A 12,507-nucleotide genomic window follows, 5' to 3' on the forward strand; every position below is an offset into this window, starting at 1 on the left:
AAAAAAAAAAAATTTGAGAATTCATGGATAGAAATTAACTTTTAAAGCCTAATTATAACAAAATAATTAGAATTAAGTAATATTAAATAGAAACTAATATTTTACTTTTTGTTAATAAAAGAGGATGTAAATTTTATGATATTCTTCTTTATTTATCTGAAATTAAATTATGCCCACAAATTACAATTTATTATTTAGGTATAACGAAATTTCTGTTAACTTAAAAGGAATTATAATCAATAATTACAAAATATTTTTACTATTCAGCTCCGTTTTTATTAAAAAATAAGAAAAATTATTTCTATTATTAAATTTAGATAACGAAAAAAGTTTGAAGTTATAATTTAAGTAAATGATTTATAATTAAATTCAAAAAGCTAAGATAATTAAATGTCTTTAAATTATGAATTTCTGGTGATTTTTCCTGTATTATTCATAAATGTAATAATTACATTATTCTCATCAAAATCACACATTTTTCTTTCTCATTTCTTTCTTTGTTTTTTTGTTAGTTTTCATGGTTTTAAATTAAGAATCAGTTTTTATAAGCAAATTTTAAAATTCACTCAAATTTATTTTTTAATTTACACTTGAAAATAATATTTATTTTTTCTATCTTTATTTTGCTTTATTTCATTGTATTTTTGTGTTTACTTTTTGTATTTTATAAAAATGCTTTCATTTTTTCAATTGTTTTTGAATCTAAAAAAATTTAGCATAACTATCTAAAACTAAAAATTTGTTAAAAAATGGTTAGAATATTTTATAATAAAATTTGAACTTTTTTTGAAGCACAGAGTATTTGTATTGATTAACATTTAGAGAGTAAATAAATACATGAATTAAATTTGAATTTTTAATTATCAAATATTTTGAGTAGCAAAAGACTAGGTAAGAAGTAGAAAAAAAAATAATTATTTCTATTTTATTGCAAAAAGCTTGAATTTTGGCAAATTCTGCTTAGAACTAACTAATTTTAAAATAAGCTTTTATGTTAATAAAATAATGAAAAAAAAATACATATGCCTATGACTTATGATATACAACAATTGCTTATTGATTATGGTTAATTAGCAATCAAAATTTAAAAATAAATAAAATTTTTTTCTAACTTTAATTTGAGTTTTCGTGTAAGAGTGCTTATTTTTAGTAAACGATTGAATTTGAGTGGTAGAGTATCTATAATATTAACATATAGAAGAATTTATTGGATTAGTGAGAAGAAAAATTTAGAAATATCTTTTTTTTACTTCTATTTTTCTATTATTATATTACTTTGCCTTGTAGAAATGTGCTTAAGGCAATTAGTGTTTTAACTATCTAGTACAAAAATTAAATTTATTAATGATAAATTAGTAGACTATTTTTAAAAAAATAAAAAATGTAAATAAAAAATGTGTGTGGTGTTTTTGAAAAATGTTATTAATCAAATTAATAAATAATTAAGCTAGTAAAATAAAGAAAGACATACAATATTTAAGAAAATAAATTTGTTTGATATATAAAGGGGATTTTTTATTATAAAAAGGATGAGAACGCTGGTAATTAATTTGTTAGATAATTATCTAAATATAGTTTATTTTGTCTAAGTCATGATTTTTTTTTATTAAATACTATACTACTTACAATTTGTTTTTATGATGAACTGGTGTAATTTAGTTGTTAAATTAGGCTTTATCTATTTTCTGATTTTTGTTTAATTTCTATAGACTTTATGCTATCTATTTTAGCATATTCATAAATTTATTTTTTTAAGGGAGTCGATTGTATCTATAATTATTTAACTGATTCATTAAGTAATTAATTAGGGTAAAAGAAAATAAAAGAAACAGCATTGAAGGAATCAGAATCTTATATTAATATATCAAAAATATTTAATTATTGATTTATTCATTAATGCGTCACTTTTTTATTTTATTTCAATACAATCTAAATTTTGTGAGCGAAATTTTTTTCAAACAAATAATATTCAATTATATTCATTTATTTTAAATTTCCCTCTTTTTGTTCACTCAGTCCGTCAAATTAGCCAATATCATCAATTACTATTCTATTTCAGACATCAAAGTTTGAATTGTAAATCTCAATAGCATATTTATATTGTTTTCCAATCTGTATAATGAGCTTTAAATCTACATTAAAGACGATTGCCCGACTTTTAACTGAGAAAAAAACTCAATATGTTTCGCAGAATTATTTTTTTTCTTTTTTGAATTCAAATTATTTTATTATAATCTCTTTATGGAAAAATTTCCTTGAGATAGAGTTAGGTGAGAATATTCGCAATTCTAGGGTTATTATTAAATCACTAAAGTATTTAGAGTGAGTGAAGGAAATAAATAGTATATGATTAGTAAGAATATTAATAATTAATGGTAGTAATATAGTGTTTAAGAAAGTTAGAAAGTAATTGTTATTTATTTATTTTTTATTTATTATATTCGTTAAATTTTAAAACTAATAATTAGTTAGTTGTTATAGGTTTTTAATTAGTAACTAAACATTATATTTAAGTAAGGAAGATCAAAAAGGCTATTTTTGTAAGCCTCTCTTTCAAAAAGGAAACTAAAAAGCAATATTTTTAATTCAATTTCTACTTCAGAACTTTTATGATTAAGCTCCTGTGCGAACTACCCTGTAATCTACTTTCTTGTGTCTCATGATCTCAGCAGCTGTGCTCTTTCTTCTGTAATATAGAGAGCTCTTTTCTATACCTTTCAGTTTAGGAGCAGGGAACATATTAAGACGATGTTCTTAAGGAATGTTTTAGTTTTCAACAAAGCTCTTTCTGGCCAAAACATACTCTAGTGTGACAGGATATTTTGGAGCAGCTTTAAAAGATACATGAGATTTACAGCATTCTTCCTACTTGCTATTTTCTCCCATTCCAGTTTACTTGCTTGAATTGGAAGACCCCACCTAGTAGCAGATTTTTTCAATCTTTTTCTCATCAGATATGTTGCTCAAAGATCGGATGATTTGTGGGTCAGCATCTGTAGCGCAATCTTTAGTATTTTTTTGATTTTTAACAATGACAATGTTTTTATTAGAGCATTGTAGTGATTCTTGTTAGTATTTGTTACTTCTATGTTTTTTGAGTTAAACACAGCCCATTTTAATAAGCAATTGATTTTCCTTTATTATTGATTGTAGATATTTTTTTTTTGTTATTTTGTTAGTTATTTAATTAATATCTTTGAAATTAGTTTGCTTTTTATTAATTATAGTAGTAGGCCTTTGCTATTTTTATCAATTTGATGATGGAGATAAAGTTTAATGTAATTAAGAGTTAAGAGTATTTTTTAATTAATTTATGATGTGATGAAATAGAAACCAAATAGAGGTTTATTTTTTTAGTTTTTATTAACTTTCTTTTTGATTTCTAATTATTATAATCTGGAAACTGCTTGCTCTCACAATTTTTATTTATTTGTTTCTTTGTTTGATAGCTTGTATGTATGTATTCATACCAATTTAAATAAACAATATTTTTACAAACAAAACCAAAGTAAAAACATAACAATTGCAAATTCAAATTCATATTGTTTTTATATTTTAAATATTGCATCGATTTCTTTTTTTTTACCAGAAATCTGTCATAAAAAATGAAAACTGGCTGCTGTTTTATTTTATAAATATAATTCATTGTGTAAACATGTTCTCAATTATTTAATAATAAGAACTGGTTGAGATTATTTTAAATTTATGATGACTTACATATAAAAGAAAAATTTAATTTTAAATGAGTTTTTGAAATATGCATTTATTTCGAGTTAATTCTTTTGTAATTAACACTTTTTCTTCACTTTTTTTGCAACATAAATTCACTATTTTTATCTGCTTCCCAGCAAGTTTTTTATTTATTTATTTTTATTTTAATGAAAGTTATCCTGAATTAAAGTTGAGGTGGGTATGAGGTGAGAAAAATAAAATTGGAACAACAGTTGCTCGTTAAAAAGAAATACTGAGTCGTATGAGATAACATCCATAAATTAAAATTCTAAAATGCTGTATCAATCAAAAGAAAATTAATCTTCATTTTTAAACACACATTTAATTTTTTCATTGATACCTTATTATAACCTTCCTATACTGGAGATTGATTCTATTTATATAAAAAATTTTTTAAAATTCCCTTCAAAATACTCAAATAAAATAGTATTACTATCAAATTATATTAAATCTGAATTGCTATTCATATTCTATTTGCAAAACTTTTCTGTTTTATTTATATCTTTGTTCATTTTTACAAGCTACCCATAGATAGATTGCTTTCTATTTTTTTAAATTGATGATAAATTCTAGATTATTATTACTTGTTATAATACTTTATCAGGTAATAGCAAGTAATTTATTTGTGATGCACTACTTATTCTCACTTTCAATAAAGAAATTACATGTTTTATTCTTTTTTAATAAAGCGTTTTATACATACAAAGGAGGAATCCTTATTTAGGAAATGATATTTTAATATTTATTGCTCATCTCCAAATATTGATATTACCTCAATTAATATACATTAAAGTAGAGACTCTCAAATCTATAATTTTATTAGTCATGTGAGAGTTTTAAATTTTGAATGCTCGAAGTTAATCACCAAACAAAACCAATATACAACTTTTCTATTTTATATTTTGCAAAAAAAGTGCATTCATGCATTTATTTTAAAATTACGGTAAAAATCAACCTAAAAACTCAACATTATAATGTCTATAATTTGTGAAGCTTAATTTAATGATTCGCCAAATTATTACCAATTTAAATAAAATTTCATCCATTCAAATTCGAAAAAAAATTAAAAAATTATTTCGAGAAATTTATTTTTAATATTTATCAATTTAAATTGGATATAATTAAATATTTAAATATGTATAATTGAGCCAAAATTTAAAAAAGATACTTATAAATATTAACTCATAAAATTGTGAAAGAAAATAGTTTATTTTGTTTTTAATTTCAAAAGATAAAAATTGCTTTAATTAAAAATAATTTGTTAGATTAAGAGTAAGTTATAAATTTTATTCGATAATAAGCATTATCCATTTTTATTTCTTGCTATTTTATAAAAACAGAGCTAAAATCTATGATGTATTTTGTTTTAAAATATTCAATTTTTTCAAAATTATTTGGTATTATTAGTTATATCACTTCAAATTGAAAGTAAAAATAAGACTAAACAAAATAAAAAAAGTAGCTAATCATTTCAATAATAATAAATTATTTTAAACCAAATAAAATTGATTGAAATATAAAAAAAACATAATCAAACTTTATTTTTCTATTAATTTACTCCGTCAAAAATGTTACTATTTTATATTTTTTGCCTGAATCAAGGCTTTTTTAGTTTTCATAACCTTAATTTTTAAAAAAATTGAAGCAATCCTATTTAAAGTATTATTTTGTGGTTTTTTAACGAATTATAGAGAACTAAAGCAATACAAAATTCAAAAAATAAAACTTTTTAGATCATAAATTACCTTCATACACTTTAAACTCATAAAACAAAATTATTTTTTTACTTTTAATTGATAAATAGTAACAATAGAGCATTTATAATTATAAAAGCTCTTCAATACCTAAAAACCATTCAATATTTTAATAAAAAAGTTATTTTATTATTTTTTAAACTAATAAATTGTTAATTATTATAAATGAACAATTTATTTTAAAACTTTTTCAAATTAAAATATTTAATTTTTTGATATTTAATTGCTAAAATTTTTCAATTTTAAATATTTATTCTCTCTTATGATAAATTATTTGTTTTTATTTCATAAATTTAAATTCATTTGTTAAGAATTAATTTAAAAACAATATTTTTTTTAATTAATAAAGTAATTATTGTATTTTATTTTCACTCCTAATAGAAGAAATTTTATGACTTAGGTTATTGTTCTCAAACTATCTATTTACACCAAATTAATTTTTTTTTTTGGTTTAAACTAACTGAAAAAGACTGATGAAAATAATAAATTTATCATCATTTTATGAATAAATATATTTAAAATAATGTAATAAAAAATAACGAAAATAGCAGGGAAAGCATAACATATATTTTTATTAATTGTCTTTATAAAACAAAAACGAATATCTATAAAATTAAAATTTTTTCTCAAAACCTTTATAAAATCAATATATGAATTATATATTTTTTATTTGATTTTTTAATATTATAAATAATTTTTAAATAATCAAGTAAAATTATTAATTTAAATATAAAAATATTTACTTATTTGATAGAATGCTTCTGTTTTGTAAAGTAGTTTTATTAAAATGAATTTTTTGTCTTTGATAAATTATATTTTAAAATTAAAAATAAATTTCTTTATATAAAATTTATGAAAATATTTTAATTTGACTGCTTTTGTATTAATAATAAAATTAATAATTTTTAAAAATATCTTGAAAGTAAATCATTTTTCTTTTTTTCGTTTTGCATTTTTTAGTAAAATTAAAATTAATATTTTTTCATTCATTATATAACTCATTCTTAAAATGAATTTAAGTGTTTTTAAAATATTATTAGTTTGATGAATATAGAAAATTAATTGTTTATTATATTAGTTAGTAGTAAACTTTATATCTATTTTATTACCTTAATTTATTTACTTATTTTATTTGATTTTACTTCAAAAGATTTAGATAATTATTTATTATTAATAAAAATCAATTCATCTTGTTTTCTACTGAACAAAAAAAATAAAAAAAATGGATTAGGAAGGAGAATAGCAAATTAGTTAATAGGATCTTGAAAAATTATTGAATAATAAAGAAGTTGTTAATGGGTATACTTTGTTATAAAATTTAAGTTCAGGCCCTATGGGGAAGGTATATAAGTGCCAAAAAAATGGAAAATAATATGTAATTAAAATAATAAATTTCGAAAACAGTAAAAGTGCAAAAAGATAGATAGAAGCTCTAAAAAAACTGTAAAATACAAATTTTATTGTGAAAATAGTTGATTCTTTTCAAAATGATAATCATTTCTGTTTTGTGACTGAATTCTATGAAGGCCAAAGTCTATTTTCTTTTATAAGATCGTAGCCAGATAAAAAAATCTAACATTAGCAAGCTTTAGTCATTTTTAGATATATTTTAAGTGGGTTGATTGAACTTCATGAATTAAATATTTTGCATAGAAACATAAAGGTTGAAAATATAATCTTAACTAATGATTAATCTGTTAAGATTTGTGGATTTGGAATATGTAGAGAGTTAGATACAGATAACATGACTTGGAGTCTGTGTGGAACACCTAGTTATTTAGCTCCAGAAATTCTATTAGGTATTAATTAGCATTAAATTACTTTTATTTTTAAAGATGGTTTTAAAATATTTACTATTGAAACCCTTATTTGATCTATCTATTAAGCTCATTTGTAATATCTTGTAATTATTTAAATATAGGTCAACCGTACAATTATAAGTCTGATATTTGGTCATTGGGAGTTCTTTTGTTTGCTATGGTGACTGGTTAGCTTCCATTTGGCTCTAATAGTAGTAAAAAAGCAGTGTATTAGAAAGTTAAATAAGCTATTTTACCAGTATTTAGTTTCAACAACATTAAAAAAAACTTAAAATACCCAGAAAAGCTGAACTTTGGGGAGCAAAATAAAGATTGGGAGAACCTGTTCCGTTTGTTTTTTGAAGAAAGACCTTCTAAAAGAATAACTTATGAACAGTTAGTTCAAAATAATTTAATAAGTCCAATGTTAACAGCAGAATTGCCTAACATTTTTAATAGAAAATTCGATTAATTAGAAGAAATGCTCTCTAGTGTGTAGCATAGTTACCAGTCTTAATCAGAATTTGAGTAAGATTAGGATGCTTCTGTTTATTCTGAAAACTAATAGATAGATTAATGTGATATGCAGGCAATGCTGTAGAGTAAAATGCTAGCTAGCAAAATAGTTTTTGAAAATCTAAATTAAAATTTCAATGAGCATGTTAAAGTCTTTAACTTTGAGATTTACAGATACCAAACTCTAGTTGACTCTTACTACTATTTTAAATAGGTCAAATTCTAAAATGCTCTTACTGCTAATTAGATTCTCCTCTTCTCTTACTTTTTAATAAAGTAAATTTTATATTTCTCGTTATGGCTAGAATATATTCTTACTAAGAAGATTAATGCTTTTAAGCTTTCTAATTTCGAGGCATTCACTCAGACAAAAACATCTGCAGAAATGTTAAGTTAAATTTCTTCTGATTGCAGGAAATTCGAAGAAGAATTTGAGTCTTCTTATAACAAAGTTAAAGAAGTAAATGCTGACAGCAAATTACCTGAAGAAGTCGCATCAGCAATATTAGATTATAATTTTATAGATTTTAATAACACAGAGTATTCAAAAATACCAGATTTTTATAAATTGCCATACAGAGCAGTTTTAATGGATTGCTTTTAAAAATTATATATTAAAGCAAATCGATTTTTATCCTTTTAGGAAAAAATAGATGATAAATTAATTGAGTTAAAAAATGATAGAGATAAGAAAAGAGAATTCTCTATTTAACAAGGTTAACAGCTATTAAGATTTTCGCTTAGAATTTTAGTTTGTGCTCTAATAACTAGAGTATTTAAAGATCAGAAATGCATATTGAGTGAAATAAGATGTGTTAAGAACAACACATTTGACTTTGGCTTGTTTTTAAATTCTTTGACTATAGCTACATAAAGACAAACAAATTAATCCATTAATGATTTATTTAAAGCTTATTTCCCTTAATTCAACCTTTCAGAAATTCAAAAATAAAAGTTTATTTGATTTTTGATATTAATAATTAATAATAAATTATATTTAAATATTTTTTATTTATTCTATTTGTAAAATTGTAACTTTATACCCTACATTTTATAACATCAATAAAATGTAATTTATCAATAAGAAATGGTAACTTTGTGAATAAAAGTAGTTTTTCCCTTAAAAGTTCAGTGATAATTTAAAACTCATTTATTAAGCAGACTTGTAAATTTAATTAGCACTTTAATGATTTAAAATGTTTTTAAATTGATTAAATTTTGATAAAAATCAAAATAATCAGTTTTAAATTTTTAAAATTTCCTATGATTTATTTAATAAATTTTATGCTGATTTTAAAAATTCTCATTTTTTTTAGATTTTTCAGTGAACTTTTAGCAATAAAATATTATGTGTATTCTCATTAATATAGCCCACTTTCAAAAATAGTTTTTGTTATTAAATTGACCATAAAAAATTGACCAATTCCTTATTTTTATTTAGAGAATAATGGCATTAATATTTAGAATATATGGTATTTGATTTAATTAATAATGAGAAATTAAAAGATGCTTGAATATTAGGAAATTAAAATTTAAAATATGATATGATAATCACTTGAATATATTAATTTATGAAAAAGTACAAAAAAATTAGCTTTTATTTATTAGAAAATTCAATATCTTCAAGTTTAAACAAGCTAATTACTTATTTTAAAAAATTAGTCCATTAGGTAGAGTCATTTAATATTGTGGTCAGAATTATACTTTTTTAAGAAATTCAGTAATATAACTCGAAAAATACAAATTAGAAATAGCATATTTCTTACTGTAATTTATAAAAGTAAAAATAAACACAATAATTAAATTACACTGGCGTCGCTGTTCTATGACATATTTTTCAAAAAAATTTATTTATTTATCAAAATACAAAAGTTTGTAATGATTAACTAAAAATTTTAATATGGCTGAAACTAATTAATAATTAAATGTAAATAATATTTCAAATAAATAATTTTAAAAATAACATCTTGTATTTTTTATTTTAACATGAATTTACTTATAAAAGGGAGATAAAACCCAATAATAGATATTTTAGTTAAGGTTATTAGAGATAAGATATTTTTTGATTTAAGAAATTTTAATAATTTATAATTATAATTTGTAAAAATTCTTAAAAATTGATTGTAGTATTATCTTGTAAAATTATATTAGAAATTAGAAAATAAAATTACGATAACAAAAATTAAGGCTAATATTTTGTAATCAAGTATGAATGCGAGCAAATTATTTTATTACTAAAAAGTGAGCAAAATATTTAATTATAAAAATGAAATTCGTTAAGTATAAAATGGTGATAAATTTAGCTAAATGATTGGGTAATCAGTGAATTTATTTGAGAAAAGGTATTTTTTTAGACAGTTACTCAAACTAGAACTCAAATATACTTTGCTTGAGATATTAATAATAATCTTAATAAGAATATAAGAATAAAAGAATTTAGTTTACACTTTTTGTAAAATTTATTCTAAAAACAAAAAATATAGTATGAGGTTAATTGAAAAACAATCAAATAATAATGATAATAAAATAATTAAATAAAAACTATAAAGTTATTTATATAGTATCTCAAAACATCAGATCCACTTAATCTATGCGTAAATATAAAACATTAACAATTTTTTTCAATTTTTTCATTATAAATAGACGAGATTTTGATAAGTAGATTAATTATCTTAAATTTTTGACTACTTCAATGTAACTAAAACAAAACAAAAAAAAATGATGCAGAAAACTTAACTTCCATTCAAAATATAAAATTGATAGGTATTTATCAATAAATTAATATCTGAGTAAATAATCTAATTGAGAAATGCACATTTATTTCAAATACCACAAAATATCTCATGTATAAAAAGGTGGAATGCAATTTTTTGATTTTATACAAATAATTAATTTTGTATAAAAAAATACTACTAAAGAAAGAAAGAAATATATACATATATATATACATACATATATTTTGTTAATTTTAGATTAATAATTTAAGAATGGATAGATTAATGAAGGAGTTTTTGTGTGATTAAGAATGATAAGATTAGAAATTTTTTCAAGTTTTTACTTTTTTTTATTAAAAAACTTGTAAGAGTGCATTTAGCGTGGCTTTTATCAACAATTTATTTATTTATGATTATTTTATTTATAGAAAATAATCTTGTGTATTTTAGCTTAAAAAGTGCTCATTTACAATAATTAAGGAGGCGTAAATAATTTACTTAGTGTTTATTTAGAATTTTGAAATTATAAAAATAAGATTTTTCTATATATGTGAAAATTTTGTTAACTATTTTCAAAGGAGTAAGAATTGTTTCAAATTCTATTTATTGTAAACACTCTTTAAAGTAGCATCGTAAATGTTTGAGCTAAGGCTAATCAATATGAGTGAATTTGGATAATCATAGATAGATATATTTATAACTAAATTCAATCAAAGTTGCTTTTGATAGAAGGCTTAGGTAATGATGGAGATAATAAATTAGATGTTGGGATTTCATTAATACTATATTTACTTCTTCTAGCATGCAATGTACTATTTTATATGTGCTAAAGCTAGAATTCTTAGTGTTTAACATGGCTGTGAGCATTATACATAGGATCAGCAGTAGCGATAGAATTTTTTTTTTCAATATTGTCAAGAATGATAGAAGAGCAGTGTTGTTTCTATATAAAATTTAATTCTTATTCATTGAATTATAGTTAAACTGGGCTCTATTTTTTTTGGTATATATCTCTAACATTTATTTTATATATTTTTCCTTTATAGTTAATAATTTATTCTCCTTCTTTCAGATCTGGAATATCCTTTCCATTTTTACGCAATTTTTTTGGTGGAGAAGTGCAGTTTCCCATTAATATTTATTATAGAAAATCAATTATATAGTTTTTTATTATAAATCAAATAAATTTTTATGTGATTTCAGATTATCTTTTGGAGATTCTTTTTTTTTAATTTTTGTTTTGATAAATTATTTATTTTGCTGAATCTAGATATTAATTTAAATATGCGCTTATTTATTCACCACTTTTTAATAGCTATTTTTCAAATAAAGGCTTTCGTTAATATAAAACCCACCTCTTATTAAATTAATTAATTAAATACGTAAAAGCTCAAATTTTTACTTTATAATATTTCTTTAATCTACAATCTTTTTTCTCTTTTCACCACAAAATTCAAAAAAACTTTAGTCTATTTCACCATAAATCATAATATATTTATTTTTATATGATTATCTTAGTATTTAAAAAATTGTATGCTTATTATTTTAATTTATTTGCTATCGTATAATTCAAAAATTTAAAAAAATCTGTAATCCCTATCATAAATTGATAAATATAAAAGAGTTTATTAGTATAATTAAAATAAAATCTAGAAATTTTTTAGAATCGAAGTTTAATTTATTGAAGATTCTAAATATAAATTATTGATATGTTCTTAATTAGTTATTTTAAGAAATTAGTTTGATTCTCATTCTATTTATTCGTTTTAATCACTATTTAATTTACTTTTGAGATAGTAAGAAAATAGCCTTTATTCAAAAACATAATTTTTTGCTTTATAAAATCCCATCTAGTCTATAAATTGCTCTAAATTAATTTGTTAACAAAGCTTAATTTATTATAGAGAGAGATAGTAAATGCTTAATAAAAAGTGATTTATCCACCAGTAAAATAGCAGATTTTTAAAAAAGATCAGCCATTTTTATAAAAGA

General features: G+C 21.0%; 3 protein-coding genes across 3 annotated transcripts; 1 reads left to right on the forward strand and 2 right to left on the reverse strand. All coding sequences in view use genetic code 6, as the record gives it.

The window, feature by feature from the left end:
- Positions 1-2,598: 2,598 nt before the first annotated feature.
- Positions 2,599-3,114, reverse strand: TTHERM_00372320 (hypothetical protein; the record flags this gene model as incomplete). Its single annotated transcript, XM_001009563.3, has 1 exon — positions 2,599-3,114. The coding sequence occupies one exon, from the start codon at positions 3,112-3,114 to the stop codon at positions 2,599-2,601; it is 516 nt and encodes a 171-aa protein (XP_001009563.1).
- Positions 3,115-6,708: 3,594 nt separating this feature from the next.
- Positions 6,709-8,765, forward strand: TTHERM_00371310 (Serine/Threonine kinase domain protein; the record flags this gene model as incomplete). The annotated part of the gene is made up of 2 exons (XM_001009561.2): positions 6,709-7,285; positions 7,408-8,765. 2 exons carry the CDS (start codon positions 6,709-6,711, stop codon positions 8,763-8,765), a joined length of 1,935 nt encoding a protein of 644 aa, XP_001009561.2.
- Positions 8,766-11,221: 2,456 nt separating this feature from the next.
- TTHERM_00371300 (hypothetical protein) lies at positions 11,222-11,647 on the reverse strand (the record flags this gene model as incomplete). Its single annotated transcript, XM_001009560.1, has 1 exon — positions 11,222-11,647. The coding sequence occupies one exon, from the start codon at positions 11,645-11,647 to the stop codon at positions 11,222-11,224; it is 426 nt and encodes a 141-aa protein (XP_001009560.1).
- Between the last annotated feature and the right edge of the window lie 860 nt (positions 11,648-12,507).

Source organism: Tetrahymena thermophila, assembly GCF_000189635.1.
Source record: "Tetrahymena thermophila SB210 genomic scaffold scf_8254777, whole genome shotgun sequence".
Classification (NCBI taxonomy): Eukaryota; Ciliophora; class Oligohymenophorea; order Hymenostomatida; family Tetrahymenidae; genus Tetrahymena; species Tetrahymena thermophila.